General features: G+C 34.2%; 1 protein-coding gene across 1 annotated transcript in view; it reads left to right on the top strand.

The window, feature by feature from the left end:
- Positions 1–6,558: 6,558 nt before the first annotated feature.
- The window catches only part of LOC140148622 (probable G-protein coupled receptor No18), a 104,308-nt gene continuing 91,834 nt past the window's right edge, over positions 6,559–19,032 (top strand). Inside the window, 1 exon segment of the mRNA XM_072170639.1 lies at positions 6,559–8,097. Coding sequence (XP_072026740.1) covers positions 7,801–8,097 — 297 coding nt within the window. The 5' untranslated portion in view covers positions 6,559–7,800.

Below are 19,032 nucleotides of genomic sequence, written 5' to 3' on the forward strand. Positions count from 1 at the left end.
TCCTCACGTTACGTTCATGCCTTCACAGATACGTTACCTAAATTCTACTCTCCTCGGAAAAAACGCTGTGATAAATGAAGCCAAATACCATACCAGACTTTAGTACATTGGGTGATGACTGATCAAGTATGGGTATTAAGTCGGTCAGTCTTTACACTTGCACGATTAAGACAAAGATGGGAAAGGGTTTCACAGATACGTTACCACTGATACGTTACCCCCAATACGTACAAGTAATATTGCTTTAAAATGAAATATCGTTGAAAAATCACCCATGCATTGTTTTGTGTTCTTAAACTATTAAAGTTTACGATTCTGAATGAATTTTATGAATTCTTTGTGGTTGGCATTTTGTCATTCCTGAGACCAAACTTGGACGCTTTAACGGAGAATGGGCCTAAAGAAACATGGCTCACAAGATACCTTTCTTAGTTATTTTTTGTGCTTTTACTTATATTAGTGTTATTAAGTTTGGGAAAATCCTCTTTAATTTGTAAAATAAGATTCCAGTGATTTGATAACTATATTCTAAAATCTGAATACAGGGTGTATCAAAATGATTGGTACCCATCAATTTTGATGTTTATTGAAAAGCCTGCCATACTGCAGTTACTGTCCGTTTTCCTATACACAATACACAGTGCTCTCACCATTGACGTGTGACCTCAACAAATGATGTATGTTGGGAGAATGGACACTTGCCTAGTTAACATCACTATGTGAAAATAACCAGCCAATATTTTATTTATTCTCCAAAACTTCTAGCAAATATATTTCTCTAACATGACCTAAAATTACAGCTAGGTTAGATGTTCAGAAATGGTCGTACTTTTGTAAAATATGAGTGAGGGCAAGGCATAGCTAGCCAACTCCCCGTGTTAATTGAATGGAGATTTGACCGAAAATATTGGTATCGGACCGCTCACTTCTGAAGGATGCCACAAAAAAACGGTAAAAAGCTACATTTAAATTATTCTAAATAGGTTCTAGAAAATAAAGTTTTGTAACATGTCCTAAATTTTTAGCTAATTTAGATGTTTGGAGAGGGTCGTACTTTTGTGTTTTAGGAAGGATATGTAAACGACAGATAACACCAAAAATATAAAGAAATTATTTCCAAACTGTGTTAAGTCAACAATCATTATGTGGCTAATTTTGAAGAATGCTGGTTAACAAAAAGCAGGTCTTTGTGTCATTTCGTGAACAATGGTACATACCATTGTTTCCTTTCGTTTCCTTTATAATCGGTTACCCAACTGAAGCTGTAATACCAGCTTTATTGCGATGTCGCACATTGAAAACAGACACTTGTACACAACCAGAGAAGATCTGATTTAATCAGTTGAGCTGCTTCAATGAGTGTTATCTTGGTTTAATAGCTTTTAATGGGGTTTAAGTCCTGCAAAGGTCGAGATGAATTCTACTGTAGACATGACTGCATCATGCCTCAAAATACAACGGTGGTTACTCTTGAAATGTCCAGAATGTATAGTTTATGACTTGATGTACAATAAATCTACAAATTATTTACATTTTATGTTGAATTATGATGTGCCAGGCTCATCCATTATCAGTGAAAACTGATGGGTACCAATCATTTTGATACAGCTTGTATTGTAACTGCTGATAGGTATATATGGGTGTTTTAGTTCCTTCAAAATTGCTTAGTACGAAATCCAATATTCAGGACTCATATGGAATATGTCATAAGCGTTTTACCAGTAGGAAAGTAAGTTAAATGTTTTACTTGCATTGATATATCAAGTGATTAACATTTATATTTATTTATGTATTTGTCGTATATTAATAAAGCTGATCTGAGATTAAATAAACCTGCTTTAGAGATATTATTAACATATAAAAATAAAATAAAATGGCTTATATATTTATTAGTTTCATGGCTAATACATACCCTTGAAGGATGTTATTCAAGTATTTGTATCTATATTATACCCCAAAATTACACAGTAAAATATGTATTATTTTAGTCTTCTCTAGTGAATTGTGCATACATTCTGGATATCATTAATAATAACTATCTTATTGGAAAGAAAAACTATGCATTTAATGTGATTCTGTAGTTTTACATGCTTTTCGACTTATTGCATAGTTCTCTATTAATTCTATTGTAGCAAGGGAAAAGGTTATTTGCGTTGACAACCGTTACAGAGAAAACAACAGTTTACAAGGTATGTAAGTTATCCTTGCGTGGCTATTAGAAAAACACAAACATGGCTCACAAGATACCTTTCTTAGTTATTTTTTGTGCTTTTACTTATATTAGTGTTATTAAATTTGGGGGAATCCTTTAATTTATAAATAAGATTCCAGTGATTTAATAGCTATATTCTAAAACGTCTAGTAGTGAATATTGTAACTACTGACAGGTATATATGGGTGTTTTAGTTCCTTCAAAATTGCTTAGTACGATATCCAATATTCAGGACTCATATGGAATATGGCATAAGCGTTTTACCAGTAGGAAAGTAAGTTAAATGTTTTACTCGCATTGATATATCAAGTGAATAACATTTATATTTATGTATTGGTCGTATATCAATAAAGCTGATCTGAGATTAAATAAACCTGCTTTAGAGATATTATTAACATATAAAATTAATAGAATACAGTGGCTTATATATTTATAAGTTTCTTGGCTAATACACATGAACAGACAGATACCCTTGAAGGATGTTATTCAAGCATTTGTATCAATATTATACCCCAAAATTACACAGTAAAATATGTGTTATTTTAGTCTTCTCTAGTGAATTGTGCATAAATTCTGGATATCATTAATAATAACTATTATGTTGGAAAGAAAAACTATGCATTAGTGATTCTGTAGTTTTTCATGCTTTTCGACTTATTGCAAGGTTCTCTATTTATTCTATTGTAGCCTTAAGAGCTATGAATCCCTTATTTCAGGTGCAAACTTTGTACTTGCGACGTTGGTGTTTTTTTCTTAAACCAACGCAAAATATGTGTATGGGCACGATGGCGTGGTAGTACGGGATCTGTCTCATAACCGGAGTGTAACGGGTTCGAAACCTGGCATGGTACTGTAGTATTTGCACTTGATAGATAGACAATTCCCTTGATCGTGTGTGTCTCTCTCCACCCAGCTGTATGAATAAATACGTACCGGCATAATATAGTGATGGGAGGTAACAAAACTCATCGTGCGGAAGGAGTAGTAATCCCCAATACTATAATTTAGTTCAGGGAAGTCTGGAATAAACGCACGAGAAAGAGATGCACTTAAGCCTGTGAGCATTACCTTTTACATAGTACGTCTTTATCACTGTAATTTGACTGTGCGAATTTAAACTATAAGCAGTTAAATCAATGAAAAAATGAATGTCCACCTGTAAATTGTCCATCCAAATGTCCAACATTAAAATGACGGTAGGGAATAGACCAGTAGCAGACTACTTTACGAAAATACGATTTCATTTAATTCGCTGTAGCAGCTGCATTTTAAAATAGCATCAGAGAGGCTGGTCTGAGTCAAAAACACAAAGGCATCTACTATCAGAAAGTAATACAAGCTTACCAGAAAATCAATCAAATACAAACGAGTGGAAAATAGACCTTGTTTATATGTATTTGTATTGCCAGAAAATCCATAGCAACATAGCTCGTTTAGAAGTTGAGTAACATTTTCGTATCGATTGGTTTTTATGTAAGAGGCGGACGTTAATTGAGAGATTAAAAATGGGAGAAGCTACGGACATAAACACATAAAAAATATTCAAATAAAAACACATTACACAGAAAATATATATCCTACCAACACCCATGCACACCCCATTCCACAACGTAGCCTCATCCCCGAAAACACACACCTCTTTACACCCCTTACATTACACAAATTTCCAAGGACAGGAAAAGATCAGTTCTCTTTTTGATGGTAATACCGAAAAAGCCCTCAAAAGGTCAATACACAAAGTACGTTAGCTATAGAGGTAGTAGTAGGGAATAGAATAAGGTTTTTTAGAGGATTTCTGTTTCAAGGACCCATGTCTGGGTCTCCCGCAATGAATGAAGTCCTTACACAAACCCACCCACCCCACCAAACCCCACACAATCACCTCGCACTCACTCCACCGTCACACAAACACCTCCCCCACGCACCCCTGTAGCCTTAATTGTGTATTCAGCATGAAGCTGCCTCACGAAGTGTGGTTAGAACACATTGAAAACAATTCCTCGATTTATAGTTTGATCAGCTCATAATCGGGGACCATATAACATCGCGGATTAATATCCATATATTTTATTTCGAGAATTGGCTTGTGACATCTCACCAGAAACATCGCAAATTATCAATTCAATTCCTATACTTTATCTATATTCTTCAACATGCACATTATAAACTGAGCTCAAAAAGAAACTTATAATTTTTCACAACTTGTGAATCACAGGGTCATATCTTAAAATTATGTCCATCAAAATGAAACAAAATTGCACACATGATTAGTTTAATACTCCACTCAAAACACATGTCAGTAACCAAGCAGTTGTCCAACTGACACACCAGCAAAATGCCCTGACACGGAGCAACTTCCTGGACCACTTTCACAGCCCATTATTTGGCACCCAGCACACGAAATCTGTAAGAATGCATACAAGATCCTTGCATAGATGATAAAATGGTGCTGCATTCTGCTTTTCACGCACTTTCCTCAAGAAACAGGTCTTGTTCCTTACTATTCCACTTACTCTCTGGGTATTATCACCTGTGCAAGGATCTTGTAATCATTCTCACAGATTTCTTGTGCTGGGTGCCAATTATTGGGCTGTGAATGTTGTCCAGGAAGCTATTCCATGTCAGTGCATTTTGCTGTGTGTCAGTTGGATAACTGTTTGGTTACTGACATGTGTTTAGAGTAGATTATTGAAGTAAACCTGTGCGTAATTTTGGCTCATTTTGATGGACAGGATTTTAAGATATGACCTTGTGAAAAATTATAAGTTTTTTTTTGGAGCTCAGTTTAGAACAGAGTGTTACTATAGCACTCTTAACGTTGGTCTACTTTTCAGCGTAGTGGTAAAAACCTAACAATTCCCGCCGATTATGAGCTGATAGGTATCGATATGCACTGCAGGAGATCACAAATGTTTTTGATCATTCCATTTAGATACTGGTAACAAACATTTTTACACGCAATTGTGTCTAGTTTTCTGCGGCGGCAAATTTGATTTTGGGTATTCTGTAATTTGGCCTGTTTTCACTGATACCATCTCGGATATTTCATCATATAAATTTCAACTGACATAGCCTAGTATCGTGTTTCAATTCGAATTGAAAAACTGATTCTCTACTTCCCAATTATACCAAGACATATACACCGGTCGTTGTGTGCTAGAGAAAGAGAAAGAATAAGTTTCCTATCATATATCGTCAATATCCAGCAACGCAGTAGTTAATCATGGCTTCAATTTCACCTTTCTGTAATCGTAACCAACCTAACGTTGATAAGAGACATGGTAAAAATCTTTAGGATAAGCTTTCTACGCCTTACCGATAAAGTCGCAGAGATCACATTATCCTGGATACTCGGTTGCTACCAGGTGCCGCAAGCAGCCTGAAATCTAAAGATGAACAAATTACAGAGCTGGAATTGATAGATTTGCCGTTCCTGATTTCGATCATCTACGGAATTTATATATCTTCTCCGGTTTTTATCGTTTTCTTTTTTTAGTGTGAAACGTATAACTTTCATAGTACTGTGACCGGTCGTCCTACTTTTCGTTATACCAATTTGCTACACTTTAAAGTTATTAACAAAGTAAGATGGTGTGGTAAAACTCTGGAATGATGAATTGTTATTATTTAGTAAAATCTGAAATAAACAAACAAATAAGTATTGTCAAGTGGTTGAATTCGAGTTACCGTGATTAGTTTGGCAACCCTATCCTGACCATTATTACGTACGGCTACAATTAATTCTGAACCGTTAATTTTTGCTTCCCGCCATTTCTAGAAACTTGTATGTAGGAAGGAATAGACATAGTTTTACTGACGAAAAATGATGTATCACAAACAGTGACGAACCGAGCAAGAGGACTGTGTTTTTGATGAGAATGATGATGTTAGTGATGATAAAAAAAATGTGAAAGTTTTTTACACACATCAGAACCACATTACTATTCCTGACAGTAAAATAAGGTCATACTGAACACACATACCGATAATTTGGTGCAAAGAGAAAAGATAAATTGGTGTAAACCAACCGATGTAAGCCATGGATCGTGGCCATCTATGTTACGGGTCGATAACCGTTTACAATGTCTAATACCATATCACCCATCAGCTCCGCATGTTACGGGTCGATCATCTTTGAGCTACAATGTCAAAAATTATGTCAACCATCAGGTCCACATAATAATTGTCAGAGCAAAAAGTAAAGACATCACATGTGAGGGCGTCTGAATTTCAGAATAGCATAAATATTTCTCTCGAGACTTTTTAAGAACACATATTGGAGATTTACGCGTAGCTGTGAACGGTCGCCGCCCCCTCATTCTGTAACTGATTATGTGAGTGGACGTTCGTTTCTGTGTTGAACGAAACGTTTTAGTTGAATACGCATCAGTTCAGACCGTAGTTGCTCGCTGACAGACAACGAACTTCCTATACACCGATCGTCTGCACGATTCAACGTCAAACAACTATTGATTTATTTTAGTACGGCCGTACAGGGAATCTCGTTACTTGCTCTCTTCTCGCCTCAAAAGCACTGATCAGTCGATACGAACTTGTGTTTCTTTTTTACTTTGACAGATACGTGCCGAGTATGTAAGCACCTGAATGGATAGATGGATGTATGCAATGAGAGCACGCCCTAACAGTGGACGGACCATGGAACTAGTTTGACAGTTTAATGTACCACTAAAGCGATAACTAACCTATTTGGAATATCTTCTTGGGACATCTGAAACAGAATTGAGTCAGAACTATACATTATTTGTTGACAGAGTTCAATTTACTCATAAGCCAAGGAGATAATTCCTCCTGCTTGAATGAAGTAGAAGTGAGTGTTAGAAATAACATTAACTTGCCGAGTGATTTTTTTGTTCGGTGAAATAAGTGTAAAGCATATGTAATGGAAATGTAGCGAATCATCACATCATTCCGCATTACTAGTTTAGTACGTGGTTCAGTCTGCGGCTAAACTTACTTCTATTAAAATTTTGACGCGTTGTTTTTAGAGATTGTTGTCGCTTTTTAAACCAAACAATACATTCGTCAATGTGCAAGGATTTTACACCCTCCGGTTATGTTGTCATGCCGACTGCTTCTTCCACCTAAGGCATGTCAATTCTCTACTGCTTAAGGATTGTGATGCCCTTGCAGCTTTAACCGGCAGCAAATCATCTCGGAAGTACATTTTGTTGATACTTTCCATCCTGCTCCATTTAATTCTCGATCTAAAGGCGGAGATGTCTTACGTCTGTACCCTGACCATTGAATGCGTTAAAGAGTGATGTTGATGAACCCGTAAATAGTGTGATGTAGGAGCAAAACTCCCTGAAGGGTCATTTCAACCTAGCACTAAAGCAAGCTCCTAATATTATCATTCGTACAGAGAGTGCTTTGCTTACGTTGGGACTCAGCAGTAAACTCTTTTCAGTAAGCCATCAAACATAGAACGTCGATTCTTACCTAGGATGTATCGTTGGTTATCCACAGATATGGACAAAAGGATCTAACAAATTTGAACATACATTTATGTATATATTTGCAATATAAAGTTCTTGTGGCATAAAGTGCTTACTAAGGCGAGCATTAAAATGTCGGGACTTGATGAAAGTAGCGTTGAAAGTATTCTACCTTATGAAGTGAACGGTGAATCCGGAAACTACACCTACAAAGAGACCACAACGGAATTCACATGGAGTCCAAGTAACCTCTCTTTTCTCCCCATGGTGATATTAATAATATGGACGTTCATCGGCAACGCATTGGTACTAATTGCTGTTTACCGGGAGCGAGGGCTCAAATCTATGTCAAATTATGTGATTGCCAGTTTAGCTATAGCAGATCTTCTCCTAGCACTACTTGTTATGCCTCTGGGATTAGTCTCATTGGTGAGTACATATTCTCTTAATAAGTACAACCTTAAGTCGTTAACACCTATATTACTTTCTGTCCCCTGTGGTAATCTTTCCTTAGTAAGCGGTCATATAAGACACTTTAACGTCAACGCACTCAAAGTGTGTTTTGTCTTTTGGCAATCATCCCAAGATGTAATGTAAAAATACCCGATGTTGATTTCCTTTCATAAAAGTGATACATACTTTGTATGCAACATCTTACTTTTAAAAGGCAAGCATATTTCCTTCTATAAATAAGCAATATATCAATTTGTATATGTTTTATACTGCTGCGTTTTCAGTATTCAAATTACAAAAACAAAGTTGCTCTTTTTCATGATCATTTAAATTTACAATAATATTACCAGACTCTGTACCTCCGGGTTATTTTTCACGCGTCAGGGCTTTGAAATATTAGACATGACAATCAAAATCTGCTATTAATTTAACTGTCTTGTTTTTTCCTCAACATACATAAAAAATGAGTACGTATCATGTTTCTTTGTTGGTCCTGTGTATCTCCAGAAGGAAACCCCCATATGCTATTCGATGTTTTCTTGGAACACAAAGATATTCTATTTCGGCATGTTCCATACACGAAGGTATCACATTATCATCAGCTTTAAGGTGTTATATATTCGCTATTCAACTACCTTAACAGTGAAATGAACACAATTGTCATAGGTCTTCTTGTTAAAAGGAGGCATGTTATTACTATGTATCAATGACAATGTGTTTCATCAAAGTACTGTAGCATCAAAACATTACATTGCACGCATTGCCGTTTTCTACAAATAGCCTCTTGCTGTCGTTTTCAATCTATGAAAATGTTCAACTAGGAGCGGATCGGAAATATTCACCCAACAACACTCTCTTTCATGTTCAGCTGTCTCTCTTAATTAAAAAAGGAAATGTTAGTTTTTATATTACATTTGAAGATAAAAAAATGTCTAGATACTCCATAATTATAATAAGTGCTTTTTTGCTAAGGTTTTGATTTGCCTTGCAAAAGAGCACTGAAAAAACCTGCAAATGAAACTCGTTAGTTTCATAATTATAGTTTATATTTGTAAATCTGTTTCTTGCCCGCGAATTCGAATATATCATGTTTCCGTTATTAGAGTACTTTAATAAAATCCAACATACTCAGTTGAATTGCATGTATGTAAACACGGTAAACGTAGTGTTTTTTGGCTCATCTACTCTCCATATCTCACTTGACACGATATGTAAATTAATATCTTAATTGGCATTGAACAATTTTAGTAATAAGCTTAAATTGAAGAGGTTCTCAGCTGCATTGAACGCCAGCAATATATTTATCTAAGACCTGTTAAAAACAGCGTAGTGTGTGAAAGCTATCCAATTCTTAACACACTCATATTCCACGGATATGAATTATTCAAGCCATGTACTCTTTTCTAATAAACAATTGCACCATTCCATAATTTTCATCTGCTAATGAAATGAAAGTGTGATATTGGAAGTTGTTGGAGTATTAAGTTGTTCAATATGCATTGACATTTTCATTTAAACTGCCGGATTGGAAGTTATCTGATCAAAAGAACGTTATATGAAAGTTGCAAGGTCAGATTGGACAAAAAGGACGCTAGGTATTAGGTGGCAGAATGTACAGAGAAAGAAAATATGTCCTTCTAGAGTGTTTGAAGCTATGTAAGCACAAATTTAAATTGTATGTTCAAGGAGGGTAATGCATCAGTTGTGGCAATGTGATAACACATACTTGTCACCAATACAACATTATCAGATACCGATATATATCTAAAGTGTGTGGCAATGAAAGCACTGTTATGTTAGCAAAACATTTTAAAAGCTAAGATACATTAGTAAAATGACATTGATCTGATCATGTACCTATGGTTCACGAAACCGATCTTGCCGGTTCAAAACACCTTTCAAAAACTTTTCTTGGATATGCCTTCAATCAATTCAAGTTATATTAATGACGAAGCATTCGTGAGGTCAGCCTCCTCGTCCGCAGCAGTTTTATATCACTTAACGGGGTGAACGGTGAACATACCTACTCCAATCATATCCAACAACAATTAGTAGTTTACATTTCACATACTTCTTACCGAAATTCAAGAATTGGCATATTATTTTCGACGAAGTTTAGAATATTTACTTGTACTTTAATAAAGGAATGGAGATGTCACTGCAACTTCAAAACCTGTCCATAAGGCAATCTATTCATGTCCATAAGACTACCTTTTCCGAAGATTATGAATAATGTCTGTATAACCAAGCGAAACTGACTTTACAGATGATACAAGTGTCGGTACTCTGCTTTGCACCCGTCCACTCTATTGATTTAAGAGAGAGTGCTATTATACAAAATGTCCTAGCCAAGCTTCAGTTGGGGTGAAAATATAAAATATTATTGCATCAAACAATGTTAGCTAACATTGGTATAAATTACGAATATGAATTGTTTGGCCTTTGGATACGGTTTGATTAAATATATTCTTGAAATGGACTGCAAAATATATTATGATTTTCTTACTGTACACCTCCTTGTTCAAGAAATGGATTGCATAATATGTCCGTCTTACTGTACACCTCATTTAATATCAGATAATGAATAGCAGTTTGTGAAATCAGTTTCCGGTAATGACATAATATTGCTACTGAAGATTTCGATAAGAAATCAGATGATGTTTAGAATTCAATTCTTCTAAGTTGAATTTTCAAATACCTATTATAGCAGCAGTAGTTGCTATAGAATATAAAGCCAACGTTAGCTTTAATGGTAACTTGGGGACACAGATTATAAGCAAAATGGTTCATAGTTCCAACAGATATGTGATAAAAGAATATTAAAATCTATGTAGATCCATCAACCCCTAGTGAAAGAACTAGACAATTAAGATATGTTTTATCACATAGTCATGATTCTGCGTGCATTATTGGTATTCAAGTTCTAAAGCGTTTTATCGGTGGCTTGCTGTATGCCATTATCAGCAACTAGGGAGATATTAAAGGGAAATGAAAAGATACAAAATGTTTGTACAAAATAAAGAAACAATTTATTTATGTAATTATAATATTCATAACTTTAAGCGCACTAATGGCTCCCACAGCATCCGATAATTTTACTCCAATTTGAGAAAAACTAATTTCGCAATAGAGAAACTATCAGTATATTGTTCATTACAACATTAAAACTTCTTTATTACTTATAAAAATAAGAACTTGAGTAACAGTCAAAAGTCAAAAGGTTACAGGAATGTCATATCTGAACATATTCATTCTTAAGAAATTTAGGTCTACTTCCAATATATAAAGTACCTGGCAAAATTGTGAAAGAGTCTGTTTATCTTTGAAGATGTTTGGAAAACATATTGCTAACTTCGAGTAGATTAAAATGGTTTACGGCTCAAATTTAGCATTTCGTCTCATCACTTCGAAAACTAGGGCCTCCTATGTCTTGGGGTATGAAATTTTTTATCTTGAACAGAATGGGTTGTTTCATACCAAAGATGAAGACTTACATCGAGATGATTTTAACAAATCTTCTCTGTTTTTCATGTAGCTATACGCTCTTTTAAAGAACCTGTCTAAAATCGTTCATTTCTAGCAGGCAAGTTAGCAACATACAGTCGATTGATATTGGTATGATAGCATCGAAACTATGAATATAGGTTAACCGCCCCTTGACGTGTCGCCTTTTTTCTCATTTCAAGTTATTGATTTAAAGATCTTCTAAATTTAGTATTTCTCTAATTGCTCAGATTGATTTATATTCAAGATTGTTTCAAAATTCATGTCAGGTATACTGGTTTTACTTTCACTATAATGTCTGGTAATTCAGAAAGTTATTTTGTTTCTTTATTCACGTGATTTAATATCACGCGTAATATAGTCATACTCGAATAATCATGTTATCTCGCATTAAAAACGGCATTTGCCTCGACGAGTAAGGAATGATTTGACCTTAATGTTTACTTATATTTTTATTGCTGCTAAACATGCTGAATGTGATCTGAGAACATCCTTCACATGGTGATATTTTTAATTTTCGATTTTGTAGACAAAAACATGGAAATTTCGAAATCTTTATAACTGTTTTCATTTTGTACCTCTGACTTCAACATCAAAAGAGCAAAGAAGGATTGAAAAATAAAGAAATAGTTAAAAGTTTTAGCTTTTATTATCCTTATAAAAGAAATAATGATATGGATGTTCGTGATATTGATTATTTGTTATTATGTTGCTGCTGTTTGTTGCTGCTGCTGCCAGTATTGCTATGGTACTTAATCTTTCTTGTTTATGTTAATTATTGTCATCTCAGTATCGTTGTTATTTCTATTGTCAATTACATATATGTAATTTAGTTAATGCTATTACTGGTTCACTACCGCAGAGCTCGCAGTAAAGTAGTCAACGATGACGATAAACGATATCTGAAAGTCTAAATTTTAGTATACACTATAATGGTTTCAAAACAAGTGAACGCTAGACCTTGAAAAAGACACTAACGGTCATAACGGTCGTAGGAAACGAACCATATACTGCGATATGTTATCCAGTCTGGTACATCTCCGACACTTGAAGGTTATTCACCTGTTATCTAGCATGCACTAGGATCCACAACATGCTCATCTATCAGGGGCACAGTTCTTAAACCCCAATACATTTGTACATTCATTGAATGACCTTTGAAATTTGGGTACATAAACACATACTCTGCAACTTGAGGTCAAATTTTGCACTATGATTATATAATTGATGTTATTGGACTATGCCATTGGGATGAGACTATTGTGGTCCATAGTGATGTATTCTAAAAGTTATAAAATTCTTAACACACTCGTATTTCATGGAGATGAATTATTCAAGCCATGTACTCTTTTCTAATAAACAATTGCAGCATTCCAAAATATTCATCTTGCTAATGAAATAACAAGTGTGATATTGGAAGGTGTTGAAGTATTAGGTTGTACAATATGCGTAGCTATTTTTGTTTAAACCTCCGGATTGGAGGTTATCTGATTAAAAGTACATTATGAAAATTGCAAGGTCAGATATGGTAAAAAAGACACAAGGTGTCTGATTAGACAGCGAAAGAAAATATGTACTAGTGAGTTTTGAAGTTATGCATACTTAAGTTCAAAATTGTATGTTCAAGGAGGGTAATACATCAGTTGTGGCAATATGATAACACATATTTGTCACCAATACAGCATCTTCAGTTACCGATGTCTATATAAGTGTCTAAGTGTGGCAATGACAACACTGTTATGCTAGCAAAACATTTTAAAGGTTTGGATACATAAGCAAAATGACATCTGATCTGATCACGTACGAATGGTTCACAGAAACGATCTTGCAGGTTCAAAACACCTTTTAAAAACTTAAATTTAATCTGCCTTTAATCCGTTAACCTTATAAATGACAAAGCATTGGTGAGGTCAGCCTCCTCCACAGCATATATCACTTAAGATACGATAATGAATAACGGTTTGTCAAATCAGGTTCCGGTTGTGACATAATAGCACTTACTGAAAATTTAGATAAGAAATTCAAAGATGTATAGAATTCAATTCTTCTAAATTGAGTTTTCAAATACAGATTAAACCAGCAGTATTAGCAATAGAATAGAAAGCATCGGCCTACTTATAGCTTGAGCTGTAATAGTAACTCGGGGACACTGATTATGAGCAAATTGTTTCACAGTTTCAAATTTATTTACATCCATCAACTCCAAGTGAATTCGAATATATTTTTATTATAATTCTGCGTGCTTTGATATTCAAGTTCTAAAGCATGACCAGTAACTTTTCATCACCGGCTTGATTTATACTAATAGTACCAACTAGAGAAATAATGAAACGGGAAATGTAAATATACAAAATGTTGTGTATGAAATAAAGAATTCGAAGTGGCTTATTTACCTACTTATAATATTTGCAACTTGCATTATGGCTGTCATTACATCCGATTATTTTACTTACTTACGGAAAACTAATTTCACAATAGAAAAACTATATTTCTATTTCAATGAATAATTAAAAACTTATATTCGAACAGAAATAAGAACTTGAGTAACAGTCAAAGAATTACAGGAATATCATATCTTAACATATCCGTTCTTAAGAAAATGAAGTCTACTTCCAATATATAAAGTACCTGACAAATTGAAACAGTCTATTTACCTTTGAAGGTGCCTCAAAAACATATTGCTAACTTCGAGTAGATTAAAATGCTTTACGGCTCAAATTTAACATTTCGTCTCATCACTTCGAAAACTAGGGCCTCCTATATGTCTTGGGGTATGAACATTTTCATCTTGAACTGAATGAGATGTTTCATACCAAAGATGTAGACTTTCATCGAGATGATTTTAACAAATCTTCTGTTTTTCATGTAGCTATAAGCTATTTTTAAGGACCTGTTTCGACTCGTTCATTTCTAGCAGGCAAGTCAGTAATATATAGTCGATTGATATTGGTGCGATAGCATCGAAACTATGAATATAGGTCAACCGCCCCTTGACGTGTCGCCTTTTTCTCATTTCAAGTTATTGATCTAAAGATCTTCTAAATTGAGTATTTCTGTCATTGCTCAGATTGATTTATATTAAAGATTGTTCAAAAATTCATGTCAGGCATATATTTATTTTTGTTTTAAGTCGATTGCAATGCACTTCTGGTAATGTTTTCTTATTCACGTGATTTAATGTCACGCGTGATGTAGTCATACTAGAATAATTATGTCATCTTACATTGCAAACTGTATTTGCCTTCTAGGGTTAGGAATGATTTGACCTTATGTTCGCATGCTGCTAAAAAATTAAATTAGACAATGATGATGATATGTAGATAGTAAAATGAATATTCGCGATATTGATAATATTTTATTCTTTTATCATTCTGTTTGTTGTTAATGCTGTCAGTACTGCTGTGATACTTAATCGTTGTTGTTTTTCGTAATTGCCATCACAACATGGAGTTAATGGTTTTACTGGTAGTTCACCTTTAATGTTACTGAACAATAAAAAAAATGATATTTGAAAGGCTTTTTTATTCTTCATTATTTTCAATTTTTGGAAATAAGTTATTGGTGTCGTTAGAACTTGAAAAAGACACTAACGTTGGTATGAAACGAACCATATACTTGTCAATCCAGATTGATAAGTTTTTAACACTCGGTAGGTTATTCACCTATTATCTTGCATGTATCGTCACAATTATACGTGATACATGAAGCAAAATAATGTAGTCATTAAGGCACTGATTTATTCAACATGTGACATTATCAATTGATGTATGATGATCAGACTCTTATCTCCTGAACCATTAATGAAGGAAAATGTCAAATTATTTGCTGCTTTATCGCCATATTAAACGGTGCGTAAATTCTCATCTTATGCCTGAAATTAGTTTAAACACACAATATTATCATGATTATGACTCCTTGCTTTTAGTGTTCTTCAAATAATGATCGTCATCTTAAAACTTTGACGACAATCTAAAGAAAAAGAGCGGAAATCTTGTGTTTTTCTCGGGCTTGGCCGGCATTAAAAGCTAAAATGACAGTCCATTAGCCCACTTTCGTCCGGAAACAAACGTTTGCGCTGTTTCGATCCAGATATCTCATTCAAGGAAAAGGTATTTAAGTAATCGAGTTTTAATGCATGGCAAAATACAGCTAGTATATCAAATTCTGGGTAGTAGTGATTAAACAAAATCATATCTGACGAAATGATTTTGAGAAATATATAAGATAAAAAAATTAATACAGTAATTCTATGTTGCCAATAGGTTCTGATTAATACATAATCTTCAATGTATTTCATACTCTAGTCTTCCGTAATATAAAGCGATTGTCTTTATCCATTGTAACCAACCATACTCGCTGACGTTACAAGAAAAGCATCAAGGTCATTGATCAGCATCAAGCTATCGCTTGTAGCTAAAGATGGAGTATGAAATGAGCATGATCCTGATTTCAATCTCTTTTTCAATTATTGTGTATGTTAAAAGCATGATTATAATCTTTTGATGAGGATGTGCTTGTTATTACAAGCCACTGTACCTATCGGCATTGGCTTATCCAGACTGTAATAGTCCAAGGGCATGTAAAAAGATCAATGATGTTCTGGGTTTTCCCAACTCACAGAGAGAAGTTCCATAACCTTTTCATATATATATAACCTTGAACATCATCTTCAGAAATGATATTCAATCACGTCAGTTGCACCTTATCCTTACAGTTTACAGCACGGTCACGTTAATATTTATCTGTCGATTTATACGTCTCCGGCTACACATTAAAGGGTCATTCACAGATTCGTCGATCCCAAACTACACTATTCCACGCACATGTCATTTTTTTGCATTTAAATATATCTACACTCTAAATTTTACAACGGTTAATGTAGCTGTGAACAAATAGTTGAACCGTTTGTTGCACTCTCTTGATGCTGCGTACTTTGAATAAACATGTGTACATGCAGTGCTTATATGATATAATTACCATTAAATGGCCACATGTGTTAAAATTAGTCTTTTGGCTCGTGATTGTTAGAAGACAATTTATACAAATTACAACATGTATTTTCGGGACAAAGTGCACTAACACATAGTTGTCCCGAAAGTATGTGTTTGTATTTTTGGGACAAGTATGTGTTAGTGCAGTATAAATAGCCAAGAAATTACTCTTACCAATTACGAGTCTTTTTCCAAAAGACAATTGACACCTATGGCTGCTTTATTGGATTTATATTGTAATATAGGCACTATATGTACACAGGTTTATTCAAAGTATGTAGCATCAAGACAGTACAACAATCGGTTCAACCATTTTGTCACAACTACATTATCCTGCTTTTTCATGTCAAGAAACAAACAAAAAAAAGTACATAAAGTATTCCATATAAGTCTCTGAAAAAAAGGGTATTTTCCTGATTTATCAACTATTTTAAAGCGATTTTTTTCTGAAAGTGCCTTTAGTCTGCTTGTAATACAGCAACATTTTGGCAAATAAGTTAAATGTTGGAGTGGAAACACATGTGATTTATTTTTAGACGCACAGATGTTATATTTAATTATAAATCTATTGTAATTTCTAAGCTAATTATTCAACCGTGAGCATTGGTGCTGAACATTAATGCTATACTTACCGTTGTGCGGTGCAACGTGGAATATAATACGAAATACGCATTATACAAACAGGCCAACAAACACAGCACGTTTTGGACATCATTCGCAAAAGCTTAGAAAATGTTGCCAGAAAACGTTTAAATGTCGGGTTATATAAATGGTATATAAAGTGTATAAAACATTTTCATAACAAAACCATACCTATCTGAAAATATTCTAACATAATGTTATCTAAGTGTTGACAAAATATTTGGCTAAAAGATGTTTGATAAAAATATTTGACAATAAGATTTTTGAAATATTGTTGTAGTGTGTTTTCATACAATTCGATTTAAAACGTTATCATGACCATTATAACCCAACAATTATTGTTATTAAAATGTTTTTACTAAAACCAAAACCCCAAAGTATAACCTGTTTAAAACATTTTAGTATGAGGAGTATAATCATTTTACATAAAAAGACATAGACAACAGGGAAGACAGACTGTCAAATACAAACATACAGACATACACCCACACCGATAGAATCCGACGATCGTATTACCTGAAGCACATGTCGAAATTCCCTCTGTAAACATTCAAGAAGAATCTAATTTATAATACAAGCAATATCTGTAAGAAGGACCTGCTGGCTTAAGTAAATCAACGTTAAAACGTCCATCTATATGTATATTAGGGGACTGGTACAACATAATTCTAAAATAAATTTGATCAAATCGTTATTACCTGTATAGTATTTCATTACATGAGCCACAAAAATAAATTTGTATTTTTTACTTTGTTATTTGTTAATATCTTTCTCCAACATCAGATACATGAGAGATAAGAAATCATTTTGATATAAATAGTAATTTTTAGAAGTAAATGATCAAAATCCGGGTCAAAATCTGATATGGTTTGGGTTCGTTCACGTTTTTAACAAAACAATGTTGCAATGTTGCAAATTAAAAGTCCATGATTTCAATACTATTGAGTTAGTAAAAAAACAGAGAATAATCTTGAACGAGGATAGCAGGTGACGTATTGCAGGCGAGAAGTTGAATACAGGTAGTTAGTGTTTATATAACTCATCTGGCATTAAATGTTAACTCAAATACCCATAAATGTTTTATGTCAAACACTTCATATCAGGTACATTAAACGTAACAGTACAAAGCCCTGGTATTCAGTGTGCTTTTCTGTCCACAGAGGCGTAATGCTAATATTTAATAGGATTGCCAACATATATTTAACAGATGTTAGTTGGCAGAATTGCACACATTTTCACTCCAAACCTGTTACGTCATTCATGATGGATGAGAAAGCACACGTTAACTTCCGGTAGAATAGATTTCAAGCACTTTACACTTAATACGCCATTCAGATTTGATGACTGCTTTAGCCTATCGCTTAATTGAATTAAGATTAAACAATGTGAGCTTCTTTGCATACTGTCTCTTAGATTTTTGTCGTAGGAAGTAAATGAATTCACCAAGGTCATATCAAAAGATCCAATCCTTTGCGAAGATTTTAAATGGCGCCAAAACCAACATAACGTCTGTAGCTTTTGTCACGAAATTGCTAGTTAAAAACTAGTTATTATCATATGTAAACAAGTATACCCCAGTGAATGCATCTTTCCAAACGGCACCTGAGCTTCAGAGTGTTACAATCATTGCCCGTGACACCTTGGTGTTTCGTTCTCTGATATCTGCGCACTCTTAATTTATTCAACGTCTAAGAAGAGATGACATACATGCATAATTTCAATTGCGAGACGTTTCACTGTGACCTAAATAACAAGATTGTCGAATTCGAGGGCA

This window comes from Amphiura filiformis, chromosome 3, assembly GCF_039555335.1.
Source record: "Amphiura filiformis chromosome 3, Afil_fr2py, whole genome shotgun sequence".
NCBI classification, from domain to species: Eukaryota; Metazoa; Echinodermata; class Ophiuroidea; order Amphilepidida; family Amphiuridae; genus Amphiura; species Amphiura filiformis.